This window comes from Thalia democratica, chromosome 4, assembly GCF_965202585.1.
Source record: "Thalia democratica chromosome 4, ktThaDemo2.hap1.1, whole genome shotgun sequence".
In the NCBI taxonomy this organism is placed as follows: Eukaryota; Metazoa; Chordata; class Thaliacea; order Salpida; family Salpidae; genus Thalia; species Thalia democratica.
This window is the reverse complement of record NC_139168.1, coordinates 2,947,730-2,964,545: the sequence shown is the minus strand read 5'-3', so window position 1 is coordinate 2,964,545 and position 16,816 is coordinate 2,947,730. Positions and strand designations below refer to the sequence as shown.

Genomic DNA, 16,816 nt, shown 5'->3' with positions numbered 1-16,816 from the left:
TATTTCAAAAAATTATTAAAACACTTATCTTAATTCGGGTTTAATGTCATTCTATGACTTTGACTTTTTCTAAGTTTAGTGTTTGTTTTACTTTTTATAAGAGTATAAATCTAATAAAAGCTTGATGATGGTAATAGCTTTATAAATTGAACTCTACTGAGAAATCCAGTAGTTGACACATATACAAAAAAAGAGAGATTTTCCATTAAAAGTTAAAATAATTTTTAGGAAACATGTTTGTGTTATTAAAATGATGTGTTTAAAAAATTAACTATAGGTCAAAAATTAGCCCATATATTTTTTGTCAACCACTTGGTTTCAATTTTGCAACTCAGAGACTTTTCAAATACTGTTAGGACTCTTAAACCATATTATCTCTGATGTCTAATTTTGTGTTTCAATGGTTGGAAAACTGTGGCCAAGAAAAAGAAAATATGCTTCCTGAAGTATGTTATCATAATATATGGAACTTTTGCCCATTAAAGGTGAAACTATGGCCAACATGGTAAAATGTTGCTTCTAAAAGGTAAAATATTTTGAAAAATACAATAAAAATAAAAGGTCTTAGGTACAAGTGCTTAGGATTTAAAGCTTACACTAGTATTGAGTGAACAACAAAAAACAACCACTCAAAAACATGTTTAAAGGATCTGGTGTACAGAAAAAATCTTATGGTTTTCTAATAGAAATTTAATATAAATATAAATTTAAAGTTTTAATTCTCAACAAATTAAACAAACAAAAAATGAAATAAAAGAAAATAAAATGAAAGTTTCCTACGTAATGTATTTACTTAAAAAGCTGTATTCAAAATGTACCCAAAAACTTGTCTAATAACATAAAGATGAAATTAGAGTCAAGGTAGACCTTGAAGTTTTTTAAGAATTAAAAATAGTTTTTGGGAATATTTTAACACCTCAAAAATTAACTTTTACTTAACTTATAAATTAAAATAAATAATTCTAATAGCAGACATGAAAATGCTTGGAAAGACGGGTTTTTATCTTCTTTAAAGAATGTAAATATGAATAAGGTAAAATATTTTTATTAGATATCCTGGATCTGTTATCATTTTTGGCTCAAGACCACCAAAGGCCTGCAAATACCTTTTTGTTTGATCTTAAATGTTCTCTAGTTTTTATTATTAAATGTTCACTTATCACTAATTTAATTGACATAATAACTATAATATGTCATTATAACTATTATTTTTTTTATTAATTAATGTTTTAGCAGCCTGGACAGCACTGTCTTGCATTTTTTTATTTCTTAGTTCTTATTTTATCTGTTAAAAAGAACTGGTCAGTTTAAAGTAAATTTAAAAAAGAAATTTTGCACTCCAGGTTCATTAAAAATGTTTTTACACATTTACTTTTTATAAATTTAAACAGCATAGAAATAATTTCCACAAACCCTAAGGCTACTAAATCAGACAAGTTTAAAGCTTTAGAAATGCAAAAACTCAAAATAATTGGACTTTAAATCTCAGGGGTACATGGAAATTCAAACTTATATAGAAATACTCAAGTGGTTTGTGTTTGTTGTCTGTGTTCACAAAAAAGGAAAACAGTTAATTTGTTCAGATGGTTTTTGTCCTTATTATTTGTTCTAATAAGTATGGATTTTAAGACCATTGGGAGTTCCAACATTTTTTTTTTTACAAAAATTATCTTTGGCTTTTATATGAAAGCTTTAAGTACAAACTATTAGCTAGTTTTTATAGAATTCAAAAATATCATTTAACTTTTGAGATATTTTTTTTGTAAAAAGTTTCTGATACAAATGTATGGACCCCAAATTTTTTAGACTCAATTTTCTTGGAAATTTAAAAAATCACTAAAAATCTATTTCCTCCTTCATATCCTCCCTTCAAGCAATCTTCTTTAAATTTTCAGGAAATGTTTCTTACATTATAAGAAAAAAACATTACTTGTGAGTTTCAATAATATAAAATAATAAAAAATTTATGACAAAAAAAAGTTTACTTAAAATTTTTTAAAGTCCAAAATAAAGTTTTTTTTATTGTATAAAGATTAGACTGTGGAAGTTTGAAGAAGATTGTTTGAAAAATGTCAAGGAGATAGATTTTAAATTAAACAGTCTTTTTTTTGCTGTTTTAGTTTTCCCTTCCCATAAGGAACCTGTTATGCGGCCCAACTTTGATTGATAAAATGGTAAAAAGCAACTTGGAGCTGAGTAAAAACTCTATATCAACTTGTAAAAACATGGGCTACCCCCTATGGCCTTAAAATATATTGTGTAGTTTGTATTAAATAATGATGTGCAAATTTGATATTTTGTATTAAATTATTAGGAATATATAAAAACTGTTATCTACTAATATGTGTGTTCGGTTAAAGTTCTCAAAGTCAAACATAACTCACAGAGTTTTTAGGTTTTATTTACTTTTGTTTTTGGAGAAATTACAAAATATTAAAAAATAATTAACCTATTTAGTATGGAAAGAAGCAGTTTTACAAAAGTTAAAATAAAAACATTTGAACAATTTTTTATTGGTGAATGACGGACTAAAATTATTGTATTTTTTAATGACAATTACAAATATTTTTACAAAAGTGTTACATTTTGTTATAAAATTAAACATTAAACTGTTTTACTGAAGTGTTCTGTAAAACTATATGTAACCAGACAAGTTCAGCTTAATTTGAAGATTTTAGTAGTTGTCTTTAGTAACTGTGTTTAATTGTCCTTAGTAAAGTACTTGTGTTGTAGAAAAAGTACGTAGTTTTACTTTGAGGAATGGTTAATTTGTTTAAATTTACCTAAACATAAGAACTTATAATCTCAAAAGGTGTTAGTAGTTTTCATAAAACATTATACTAAAGTTTGTTTACTGGTATTAAATACCAATAATCGTTATTGTATTAAAAGTTTAAATAACAAGGTTTAGCACAATTTTTTTCATGAGATTCTATTTTTAACTAAAAAAAATGAAATAAATTTATTAATGTGAGTTTTTTATAAACTTCAAAAATTCAATTAGTTTGTAAAACTTTGATTTTTAAATATAAGAATCATTGTCAGTTTATACTAGGTTTGTTTTAATTTCTTCTTCTTTAACTAAAATCAATTAACTTACCTATGAACTATTTATGTAAAGTTTCACGACCAATATAGCTTTCAAATTGTCATAGCTTTTGAATTCTTTTAAATTTTTTATTTGTTGAAACTAAAAGAGATGATAGCTTTATAAAATTAAGGTGAAAGAGGTATTTATTAAGTTATGTTGTTAACTTAATTTTTAAATTTCAGAAAAACAAACAAGTAAAAATAACCTAAAATGTTTATCAAACTTCTATGTAGTCAAAGCCTAAGTGTTACTTTTGCCTCAAAAAACGTTTTTAAAAGTATCCAAAGTAATAGTTATAAAAACATAGCTGGTTATAGCCAGATAGAAAGTTTATTATAACTTTAATTTTTAATTAAAAAGAACATAGATATATAAATTCCAGAAAAAAGTTATTCAAACTTCTATTTAGTGATGGCTTACATATTACTTTTGCCTCAAAAACTGTTAAAGTATCTTATGTCACAGTAATTAAAAATTAAATATAAAACTTATTATAACTCTAGTAGATTTTAGTATAAAAATTCCAATAATTAAAAGTTCCAGAATACCATGAAAGAATTAATAAGACAAAGCTTGTATATTACCATACCTGAAAAAACGTTTCTAAAAATACATAAGGTAATAGTAGTGAGAAATTAAGTTATAAAAGCTAATAAGAAAGTCTAATACAATTGTACTTTAAATTAAAAAACTGAACAAGTATAAATTATAGAAAATTTTATTTGGAAACAAAATGGAGGTTACAGAAGTGGCAACCACTCCATACACCGACCAGAAGCCTGGCACCAGTGGTTTGAGAAAAAACACAAAAATCTTCACCAGCAACCCAAACTACACCGAGAACTTCATCCAGTCCATCTTGTCCAGCATTGATGGTATGAAGGGCAGCACTCTGGTCGTAGGCGGAGATGGCAGGTGGGGCACTGACTTATAATAACTGATACTGTAAAGTAGAGTATTACATTTTTTTATAGATTATTCTGTAAAAAAAGGAAGCTTTTGACTTATACTTGTTATCAGTACTTTTGCATTTAAGTAGTAATTTTCCAAAACTACTTTATTTTTAACTTTTTTATGATTAAAATAAAAATGTTATCATATGTACTTATTATCAGTACTTTTACATTCGAGTATTATTTTTTTACAACCAAGTAGAGCTATTTATATATATATGTTTATACTTAAATCAGGTACTTCATGGACACAGCCGTTGAAATAATCTGCCAGATGGCGGCCGCAAACGGGGTCAGCCGCCTCATCATCGGTCAGAACGGCATTTTGTCCACCCCATCAGTTTCCAACCTCATAAGGTTGCACAAAGCCGTGGGCGGGATAATCCTGACCGCAAGCCACAACCCGGGCGGGCCCGATGCAGATTTTGGTATCAAGTACAACTGCTCAAATGGAGGCCCGGCCCCCTCATTGACCACAGACAAGATATTTGCCATGTCCAAGCAGATAACTTCCTACAAGACTTGCAAGGAGGTCAAAGTTGACATCAACAAGGTTGGTGAGACTGTTTGTGAGACCACATTGGGCAAAACTACCTTCAGTGTGATCAGCAGTGTTAGTGATTACATCCAGATGATGAAGGAAATATTTGACTTTGACCTCATCAGAAAATACATTGCTGACAAGAACCTCAACTTGATGTTTGACTCTCTCCACGGGGTCATGGGTCCGTACTCCAAAGCTGTGGTTTGTGACGAGCTCAAAGCAGGTCCTGGCTCTGTTGTAAACGCTGTCCCCTTGCCTGATTTCAACAGGGGCCACCCTGACCCAAACCTAACGTACGCAAAAGAGCTTGTGGACGAAATGGCAAAGGGTTGTCATGACATTGGGGTGGCTTTTGACGGAGATGGGGACAGGAACATGATAATTGGCAAAAATGGTTTCTTTGTGTCTCCTTGTGACTCTCTTGCTGTCATTGCTGCCAACTGCAAGCTGATTCCTTTCTTTCAGAAGAACAAAGTTTGTTTATTTAAACTTAAGATTAGTTTCTTATGTAAAAGTTAGTCGACTACTACTTACTCAAATTTCTATCTATAAGTTTTCTTCTTTATTAAGATTTATTTAGCAAAGTGATTTTAGTTAATTAAAAATGAATTTTAAAGTATTATTCACAAATATATATGTATGTTACTTTGGGGAACACTTAGTAAATAAAACATCAAATCCAAAACGTTTGTAAAGTAGTGTTTATAAAAAACTTTTATATATACATCTATAATACATTTATGTACTCAATATAGGGTTTGCAAGGTAAAATATTAGTCCTCAAAACAGTTCACATACTAAACTACTTGATGTCGAATTTAATAAATGTTTATGTTTAAAGTCGCATATACCATTTAAAATTTATCTTATGTTTATTTTATTTGTTTATTAACAGGTGACAGGGTTTGCAAGGTCGATGCCCACCAGTGGCGCTGTTGACCTGGTTGCTAAGGAGATGGGGGTTGAGATGTTTGAGACACCTACTGGTTGGAAATTCTTTGGTAATTTGATGGACGCTGGCAGGTAATAAGTTGTTAGATTTAAAAGTATATTAACTCTAGTTAATTTAAATATGAAGTTTTAGATAAGTATATAAAACCTAGTATTTTTATATTATAATTTTTGTTGTAATTTTTCTCATGGATGCTGGCAAGCTTTTTTGTTTTTCAAAAGTATTATGTATCTGTCTTAAATATATAATTATTTGGTTAAAAATTTCAAGACAATTATATAAAGGTTGTACATTGTTTGTTATATTTAAATGTTGTAAACAAATATTATTCACATTTTTTTAGTTATACTTAAAATAAACTATATTTCAGTGTAGTTTTAATAATTTTTCTTGTTATTTTTTCTTTTAAAATTCAATATATTTTTGTAGGTCTGCATATTTTAAACTTTTTAAACATATTATTTACAACTTTTCTATTTCAGTTCATGAGATATTTTTTTATACAAAAATTTACATAAGCCCTTGTCTAATTGTATGAAATTAAAGCGAATATAAGAACACTGTTTGCAAAATACAGAAGTTTCAAAAAGTGTTCAAAAAATATAGGTTTAATCGTTTGCTAACAAAAGATCCTAGTGAAGTAACTTCACTGGAATATAAATAAAAAGAAATTGTACAATAATCTTTTTTTATTGTACCAACATATGTTTCTGTGTGTTAACGAATCAACACACTTTAACTGGGATGTTAATGGAAAGAATAACCTCTAAATAAAAGAGTTCTTAACACACAGAAACATATGTTGGTAGAATAAATGAAGTTTAAATAAGTATTGAGGTATAGTCAGTTTTGTTAAAAGTTTTAAATACAAATGTTACATAGAACAATTATTTATAGCTAAGTTTCCTGAGAGTTTTAAAATTTACTTAGAATCTACCCCCTGTTAGGACCCTAAAATCTTAGAAAAATATACTTAACATTATTTAAAATATTTCACATATAGACATAGAAAAAATAAAATAATAAGTATGGCCGAAAAAAGAATACTTTTAATTAAAAAAAGATTCAAAATTCAAAAAGCTAACTGACAACTTGTTCATCAGTTTAGAAAGATAAAACTTGGAAAGTTTGGTTGTAATCAGTTAAGAACTTAGCAACTAAAAATATACTAGATATTATTATTTTTGCCGTTTTGTTTTGCTACTTACAAAAGAACTTGATGAACTCTGCGTTGTTTTTCAAAGTTTACTTTAAGTTTCTAAAATTAATTTTTAGCTAATTGAAATAATCTACAAAACAAGACAAATTATAAAAAAATATTTACCCACTTTGGCCTTGTTAGTATTTACCCTCGTATATACTTATTCACTTTTTTATTAAACAAAAGTAATTTTTCAAAAATCAGAGGATTCTGTTTGAATAAGAACTTATTATAACTGTGAAATTCATTAAACCTCAATGATAAACTTAGTTAAACATTGTATAAAGAATGAGTTCTCGAATGAATAAATTTATATTTATCTCCTTGGGTTCAAGTTGAGAATTTTGATTGTTACTTATGAAATAAACTAAAAATATGCAAAACGCAACTTGCTCAATTTATTCTAATAAAGAGCGCAATAAAAAATAGGTAAGTAACAGTTTTTAAATTTTCCCACAGTAGTTTTAAAAGTTTAATATTATAGTAAACATTTAAACTTTTTTTTAACTCTTTTATTACTCATATTTTTTCATACAAATTATTAAATTTTGATTGCGCTCTTTATTAGAAATAATTCCATAGAAATAGAAAAGAAATATTTTTTCAAATAAATATTAGTGCCTTTAAAGGCACTCAAAGTAATTTTATTGTAATTGTGTAACTATAAATTCAGTATACATCCAAACAAGTTTAAATTAAAGGGTATAAGGGGTAGAGGTGAGAGTTTTTTTTTACAAAATTCACATCAGGTCTATCTCAGGCCAACTCAAGTGAGTTTTGATATGTTTTCTACATATTTACAATAAATAAGTTTTTTTTATTTATAATACTTAACTTATTAAAAATTATGTTTTTGTTTAGTGGTTCTGTAGTTTTTGTTAAATTTTTAAGTATATAAGCTTGACTAAGAGCATATTTTCTCACTTTTTGTTTATTTTATTAGCTTTCACTCAAACTCAAGCTAGCCTTTCTCCGTAAAAGTAAAAACCCTGTTAAATAAATATAAATTTTACAAATTAGAATGGCATTTATCAAAACTTTTGATTTATTTGCCAATAAATAAGTTTAATATAGTATCCAAATCAGAATAATACTAGTCAATATTTTCAATTATTGTTACTTTTCAATACAAAATGGTGGCTATAAAAGTTTTGTTTCTAACTATTTTAAATTCAGAATGATATCAGCAAATCTAACATTTTTTAAATCTAATATTTTTTAAACAAAAAGTTTAACATTTTTTTTAATCCCTGATCAGGATGGTGTTATGCGGAGAAGAGAGTTTCGGAACGGGGAGTTCCCACATTCGAGAAAAGGACGGCATGTGGGCCGCGCTGGCGTGGCTGTCGATTATGGCGGGAAAATGTATGAGCATCGAGGAAATATGTAAGGAGCACTGGCTGAAGTATGGAAGAAATTGTTTTACCAGGTTTGATTATAAACTAACTATTATAAAATATCATATTATTTGTATTATTATATATATAAATATATAGTTTTTTTTTTATTTGTAAGGAGTACTGGCTTAAATATGGAAAAAATTGTTTTACCAAGTATTTTATTTTAATTGTTTGTACTTTCATAAAATTTGATTGTTAAATAATTTAATAAATATTTTATCTTCTTTTTAGATGGTAAGTAGTTTTTTTTTTGTATTTGAAAAATTTTTCTCAACTAACTTGAATAAATTTTATCTCAACAAAATGAAATTCAAAAAAAAAAGCCAGAGGATGATTAAAAAGTTTATTATGACAAAACAAATTGAGAAAAAATATAAATTAGTTAATTCTTAACTACTAAAATTCGCCATATTTCAGAATTTTTTTAAAACCTTATCTTCAAAACAGTTTGACTTTATAGAATATAAAAATATACCATTAGTTTATAGATAAAATTATGATGGTTAAAAAATCGAAGTAAGTGTGTACTAAAAATATAGTTCAAAATAACCAAGAATAAAACAATTAAGACTAGGTTTTTGGTATTTAGACATTGTTTAGTTTTATAGTTTAAACGTTTTCTTTGTAGATATACAATTCTGAAGTGAATTATAACATTTAGTTAGCTATTTTTTCATGTTTTTGAACTTTTCAAGCTGTCACATGGTGGAATTATTGACAAAACAGTTAGGTTTTTAAACTAAATTGGAAATTAATCTTAGTCAAGGTAGTGTCGTAAACTAATTTTATGTTTTTATTTTTTAACAAGTTCTGACAAGCTTTCTTTAGACAAATTAAAAATTTTATTTGCAAATTACTTGTACAATAAAGTTTTACCGGGTCTAATATCAGTTTAAATATTACATTTGTTTTTAAATAACTGTACAATTTAAATGAACTAAATAAAATCAATTTAAAATTAGTTCACAAACTGTATTTTTTAAACATTAGAATAAATCTAATTCGGTATATCTTAATACTTTTTCACATTCTTTTTTAAATTAATCAAGTTCCACAGTTATTTAGTCATGAATTTTTTTATAAATTGTCTTATAACTGTAAAAAAATTTTTTTTATGATATAATTATTGGTGTCTTACAACGTCAAATTTAATTTATTATTTTGAATTTATACCTATTGAACAGCTAAACATGAATTTACAAGTATTAGCATTGTGATAGCAATGGTAAATTTTGTTAATACATTTAAAAAAAAGGTTAATAGTAAAATAGTTACTTAAACAGATTTTTGAATCTTATCTTAAATTTAGAATGCAATAATGTTTCAAGTTTGATTGGGATACTTTAAATAGTTTAGAAATACCAATTGTATTTATTTTTTTATGTTTTAATGTCATTATTATTGAAACGTTTTAAAAAGCCTGAAAGCATTAATTTTTTTTGCGAGTTTTTATAGTTTTAGAAACTACTAAATACATTTGCAATTTTCAATTATGTGTTTTTAAAGTTTTTTATTTGTTGTGGGTACTCTTACTTTTTTTAAATGTAAATTATAGTGTAAAATATTATTTTTCATAACTATTTAAAAAAATTTTATGTTAAATAATAAAAAAAATACTCTACAATTTTGTACAACTTTACGAGTGTATGTTTTATTTGTTGATACTTATATAATATTTTTTACAATTTCATTATTTTATGATTTGACTACAAAATTTGGAAATTGTGTGTAGTTCAGAAAAAAAACATACTTACTATTTATTGAATTGCTCAAAATGTTAAGTTTAGTGCAAAACTGTTTTGAAAGTTTTCAGTAAAATTTGGCTGTAATTTTTTAAAACACGTGTAAAATAAAACATTTATTTCTTATTGGTTGATAATATAGGCAATTCAAATACTTATTGAATATATTAGTCGCCCTAGGCATTACATTTGGTTGTTTTATTTACTAAACAGGCGTTAATATTATTGACACGTTTTTAACATGTTCATTTTCAAGTTTGAACTATTAGAAAAATATAATTTTGTAAAGTTTATGTTCAAGAATTTTATTGTCATTAACATATGAATATGTTTCATTTTTAACTTTACTTCAATTTGTTTGATAAATAAATTTTCTTAAAGAACTTACTTATCTTTTTTGGAAACTTGTTACTGTGTAGTTATAAATTGTTTAATTAAACAATTGTTGTCAAAAGTGTTATGCTTCCTTTAATATAATCATAAATTAGTTTATTTATTTTGTATTTTAAGTGTAACTTATCTATAAAATATTTGTTAAAAAGAAAACTTTAAAATTTTAAATTAAATCTATTATGTTATAATTTGAAGAAAGTAAAATATTTTTTAAACACAGAGGTAGAATACTTAGAATTAAGGTATTATAAAATTAATCCTTAAGATTGTATGATCTAATTAAATTGTTATAGTAATCTTTTAATACTTGATTTTATACTAAAAATAGGCTGTAAATATATATTTTAAACTTTTTAAATTAAATAACTAAATTAAAATTCTATAAAACTAAATTGTGTTTAAAGTCGACTATTTGATAACTTAGTAATTAGTTGATTTAGAAGTTTTAAATAAAATTTTATTAAAATTAAATTAAAAATTATGGTTAAAACCTATTTCAATTGTTTTTAAACAGATACGAATACGAACAAGTAGATTCAGTAAGAGCTAATTAGATGATATTTTAATTATATAGTAAATTAGATATGTAAAGTATTATTTTATTTTGAACAGATACGACTACGAACAAGTAGATTCAGAAAGTGCGAATCAGATGATATTTAAATTATATAGTAAATTAGATATGTAAAGTATTATTTTATTTTGAACAGATACGACTACGAACAAGTGGATTCAGAAAGTGCGAATCAGATGATGTCTAATTTGAGAAATTTTATTGAAACTGGAGAATTAGTTGGAACAACTAAAACCAGTTGTGGAAGATCTTACAAGGTATTATTTATTATTATTATTATTAAAGTGTTAAAGCATTTTAAAATGAATTATCATATAAATATTACTATGTTTAAGACTGTCATGTAAGGAGTATATACAAAATTTAACTCCTTGCTTAAATACTACTATGCTCATTCTTAAGTCTAGATTTAAATATTTTATTTCATTGTTAAATTGTACTTCAACTCATACTATGAATCTTCTAAGAATTAAAACTTTTTTTATACATGCTAAAAAAACTGTCTGAAATAAAAAGTAGTTTAATTTTTGTTTAGAATATACCACTTTGCATAAAGAATAAAACTTATTTTTACAACCTAGGGACTTTTTAAGTTTTGAGAAACTATTTTCAAATAGCAATTTGAATGATATTATATTAAGTGTACAATTAAAACAATAAAAGTTAATAAGTAAATACTTTTATGATACTTTTTTATTTATTAATAGAAAATATATGAATAAGAAAAGCATAAGATTAATTTTATAATAGTTTTAGGAAAATATTACAGTAACATAAATAAATAAACTCTAAATGCACTTTTTAATTTTAGTAGATCTTTTATTGAATATAAGTTGTATTCTATGCATTTTACTAAGTTTTCTTATGGTTTCTCAATATTACCAAACCAAAATTAAAAGTTTTCAAATAAATTTTTTGCTTGTAAATTCCAGCTTTAATTGAAACTATCATATGAATTAAGTTTATTGGTCAACTAATAAAGGTCAATTATATTTTATTTACATTAATTATTAACTTCATAAATGGTTATTTTAATGTAGTTATACACTTAATAGACAAATTTCTTAAAGTTTACACTCTATCTACAGTTTATTGTTACATATATCTAATATGTTTAAAAAAAACAAGTTACATTAATTTATGCTTATAAATAGCTCCAATTTAAATAAAATCTATAGTTAAATTGGATTCTATTATTTTGCTGTTGAAACTTGGTCTACTGCGTTTACTTGTATGTTAGCAACTATGAACTTCATGATTAATTTATAATATCCATCATACAATTAACAGACAAATTCATTACAGACTACTGTTAGTTACTTACATACGTGACTTAGTATTTAAGTAACGTTTTTATGTATTGTATGGTCTATTGAAAAGAGACTAAATATTCAGATAAAATTTATGGATGATTTCGAGTACACAGACCCCATAGATGGTTCCGTTGCTAAGAAACAAGGTGTTAGGATCGTATTTGAAGATGGAAGTAGAATTATATTCAGGTATCATAACTAATAAATTAATATTAGATAAAGATTTATGTAAATTTAAATTAATTTAATGTTAAATTTAAAAGATTTAGATAAAAAGAAAGCTTATTTTTGTAATTTAGTAAGTTTTAGCAGTTAAAATTGTAAGACATAAATTTATTATATATAAACGATAAGTATATAACTTAGTGTATAAGAATATAACCTATAAAAAGCATATAAGTACTATTTAATGGATTTATTATTTCAAGTGCTTTATATGAATTTTACTGTTAAATTAAGCAAGCTATGCAGTATTTAGGTAACAAAAATGTGTGGTCTACTGAAGTATTTTAATGTTTACTATCAGGTATTTTAATGAAAAAATAACTACAAACAACTACAATAGAAATATATATTTTTTAAGTAGCTATTTATAAACTATTTTTTATAATCAACACAGTTTTTACAAAGTTAGTTAACTTCCTTATACAAACGTAAAAATGCGTAATTAATTTATACTAATAAAGCATTAACATAATACGTTGCTACAAAAGTACATAGTAGATTCACCCAAATAATCTTTAAAAAATATTTTCCTTTTTTGACCTTAATCTTATGTTGTATGTTAATCTCTAAAAGGAAAATAAGAAAAAAAACCTGTACAGATTTTTACAAGAATCTTTAAAAATTTTTGTTCTTTGAATAAAAGTTAATGTTTTGGTTTTCAAATGGCATAGAAAAAAATATCTTATTAGATAAACTTAGGCTAAAATTTATGTTAGAATAAGTTTATGTTAAATATTTTCTTCACAAAATTTGGTAGTTAAATTTTTATAGCTATTCTTGCACAAAAAACACACAAAATTTCTGTGTTATAAAATTAAGTGTTTTGTATTTTAAACACAAAAATTTTTGAAGATACACAAAAAAGTGAGTAAATAATGTGTATTTTTAATATTTTTTTACTTAGTAGTTACACAACTTTTAAAGAAGCAATAAACTTTTGTATATGTGAAGTTTTTTGTAAAACTTGTTATTTAAATTAAAATTAATTACCAGTTAGGTTTATTTGTATCAAATTATATTTAAAATGTATTGTCTTAATTATAAAATTTGAAACTAAAGCTTAACTAGTTGTACAAACTTAGTAAACTTAGTTGTCAAACTTAGTAAACTAATGATAATAAAAACAATAACGTAAACATAAAAAACAAATAACTACACCACATAACTACACCCCAGTAAACTAACATAACATTTTTATTAATATTTAAGTTTTTCGTATATAATATCCAGTATCAATGGTTTAACTGATTACATTTCCCATATATGAAATAAAAAAATTATGTATGTAAAACAAAAGTAGTTAAAAATTATGCTGTGCTTCTTTTCTTGATGTTTAAAAAATTAATTAATAACAATAATTAACTTATTTTTGTTTTAATCAAAATACTAGTTTAATGATAAAATTACCAAACAGATTGAGTGGTAAAGAAAAAACTTGATCATTAATCACCAATAATTATATTTTTTGAATTTAATATAAATAACCAAACAGATTAAGCGGAACAGGGTCTTCTGGAGCAACAATTAGAATGTACATAGATTCTTATGTTTCTCCGCAAGATGGCGCTATATTCGACGCTGCCAGTAAACAACTTCAATCGCTCATTCAAGTCGCTCTTCAGTTATCCGACATCGAAAAGTTAACCGGAAGAACCTCGCCATCCGTCATAACGTAATCAGAACTGATTAGTAGAGAAAAACTTAAACTTTTGTTTACAGTTTGGCCTTAATTGATACTTTACTGTTACAAATAAATATGTACTTTTGATCAGAACAAAAATAATTATATTTGTTTTGATCTTAAAACTTTATAGTACTTTTATTATTAATTTACACATCATTAGTAAGTTCTCTGAAATTTTTTATTATTACAAATCAAAAAGAAGTTTATCTCTACTATATCATTAAGAGTTTAAGTACCTTTAACTTCTTTCAAATTTATTCTAATTTTCAAGTGTTTTTTATATTAGCTTATGCAAGTGATATTCAAGCAGTTTATATTTTTTGTAACACAATCTACAACATATTTTTAATATTTTTTAACTAGTTACTTCATTATCAACTTTTCTTTATAGTACAATGCCTTGAAAATTTTATTCTGCTAACTCTTATTTATTTTTTTGTCTTATTTTTCACGTACTAAAATATTTCTAATTTTGATTAATATTTGCAGATAATTAGTTATAACCAAACAGTATATAATCAAATAACACGTTTTTAACACTTAGAGTTGTTAAAATATACTGTTTTATTTATCTATTTATTTTTTTATATAGCTTGCATTACACTGTACTAACTTACTTAAATTAACTAACGTACTTAGATATTATTTACACGATAATCATTTTTATGCATGTTTTAAGTTAATTTTTATTTTTATAATTCTGTGCAAACAAATTAAATTAAGTTTGTAATTGTTTAACTTATTACTGGTTTTGTTTTAGTATTAAAACGTATTCACACTTTACAATTTACTATAAGATTTTTTTGATTTTTATTGAGTACAAATCTTATAATTATTAGTACAAAATTTTATTTGTTGTAAAAACATTTAATTAAAAAAAAAGTAAAAGCTAAAATTTATCCAAAATTAGTTGAAACAAAATATAATTTTAAACTTTTAAAGTTTTTGTATTTTAAGATAATTTTCAAACTAAGTAAGTTCAATAAAAATTGCTTAATATTTCGCAAAATAACTTATATTCAATGTTAAATAACTAACATAAACCAAAGCATTGCGATGTAAAATACAGTATGATCAAAAATTTAAAATCAAATTTTTAAAAGTATAAGTGTCATTAAGATACAATTTTTAGCCAAACTTAAATATGTTTTTAAAGAATAATCCTTCTTTGAATATTGCTCTCTTAAAATGATTTCTTTTTGTTCAAGACTAGACTCATGACGATCTCAAAATGAAAGAAGCCATTTACAATCGCTATGTTTACGAATATTTAAATCATAATAACTCTTTTGCAAAGCAAACTATAAAATCTACAGGGTTTTCACAAAACCTAGAATTTGACAATTTAGGTTAAAATACCTGGAATTTTGAACAAAAATCACTAAAAAACCTAAAATTTTAAACAATTTTTACATGTTAAGCAGTAAAATTTTGATTAGACATGAAAAATCTATCGTATAGATAAAAAAATTTGTCATCATAAGTTTTTTTCTTATTAATAATTACATTCAATGTAGCTTTACAGTATGTTTTTAAGTTGTACTATTTAACACAGTTTTTACTTTATACTTCAATTTAAACTAAAAGTAGACCCAAAAACGCATACTTTCAAAAACCCGGAAGAACTCAATAACCAGTGGCAACCCTGTATATATGGTAGCGTTGCTCAGCTTTTTATTAGCCAATATTTCTTCGGTGAATTTACCATTTTAAAACATTATTATAAAAGTTTAAATATACTGACGTCAAAATTAGTTGAGCCGGTTAATAAGTTTTAACCTTTTTGTTTCTTTGAATAAAACTAATTAAAAGTTTTATTTCAATGTCAACAGTTAAATAAACAAGACAAATAAAAATTTCTTAAAAACTATTTAAAATATCTCAATTTTTTTAATATAAATGCGTAGCAAGATATCTTTCGTTTTATGTTTTTTCATTTTAATGTTAAAACTGTGTTTGTAGATTTAAAGTTGTAATGAACCTTTTTTATTCATTTTTGTTTGAATGCCAATAAAAATCTTGTTTTCTTCCTTATTTTAACATAATTTTTTTTTTTAATTTAACTTTTTTTTATGACGCTGATAAATCGTTATTCAAGTTTTCAGTCTAATTGTAGATTATTTGTAAAAACATTAATACTATTCATAAAGTTGCTAAAAACATATAAACCGTAAAATACTAGGAAAAACTTTTAATGTTTGAATTAAACTAGTTAACTTTCTTACCTATGTAAAGTTTTTTTTAATAAAACAAAAACAATTCAATTGTATGTAACGTATAAAATAAAGTTTTTTAACTATTTACAACAAAAGTTTCGATGAAAGTCTACAGAGCCTAAGCATGGACTTTCTTATGCCGTGAGACAAGCTAACGTATGACATAAAGGTTTGATCATACAAATTCGATCATCATACCACAAGCCTTCGGTAGACTCAGATCCGGTTTTGTCCTGATTAGGTCTCCGTCAGTCAGTTGATATGAAATTATTTTGTTAATAAATTTATTTGCCAAAACATCCGAAGTAGTACACACAGAATTTTAGTTAGTTTTGTGTTTTTCTTTTTGTTTTACTTTTTGAGCAGTAGCAAACTTAGCTGTAACAATTTTAACTCATTAAATATTAAAAATAAAATCATTAAAAAAAGTCTCTTAGTTTATTTAGTCGTAAATTTCTAATCCTAAGTGAGATTTTTGTTTAAGGACTTCTAAAATAAGTTATAAGGTTATTTTATTTTCAATGAACA

General features: G+C 24.7%; 1 protein-coding gene across 2 annotated transcripts; it reads left to right on the top strand.

Moving 5' to 3' along the window:
- Positions 1 to 325: 325 nt before the first annotated feature.
- On the top strand, positions 326 to 14,403 carry LOC145835082 (phosphoglucomutase-1-like). 2 transcript variants are annotated; one of them, XM_082942625.1, is made up of 8 exons: positions 326 to 526; positions 3,804 to 4,006; positions 4,282 to 5,062; positions 5,484 to 5,611; positions 8,000 to 8,170; positions 10,987 to 11,107; positions 12,246 to 12,352; positions 13,881 to 14,403. In XM_082942625.1, exons 2-8 carry the CDS (start codon positions 3,825 to 3,827, stop codon positions 14,062 to 14,064), a joined length of 1,674 nt encoding a protein of 557 aa, XP_082798751.1. In that variant the 5' UTR covers positions 326 to 526; positions 3,804 to 3,824; the 3' UTR covers positions 14,065 to 14,403. The 2 variants fall into 2 exon arrangements, with proteins under 2 accessions (XP_082798751.1, XP_082798750.1); XM_082942624.1 differs by lacking the exon at positions 326 to 526 and adding an exon at positions 3,535 to 3,709.
- Positions 14,404 to 16,816: the final 2,413 nt, after the last annotated feature.

Excerpts from the sequence above, each read along its gene's own strand:
- LOC145835082 (XM_082942624.1), top strand. The coding sequence starts at position 3,641 with ATGAAAGAATTAATAAGACAAAGCTTGTATATTACCATACCTGAAAAA. Across the intron at positions 4,007-4,281 it reads GTCGTAGGCGGAGATGGCAG|GTACTTCATGGACACAGCCG; the intron begins GTGGGGCACTGA and ends TACTTAAATCAG. Across the intron at positions 5,612-7,999 it reads AATTTGATGGACGCTGGCAG|GATGGTGTTATGCGGAGAAG; the intron begins GTAATAAGTTGT and ends ATCCCTGATCAG.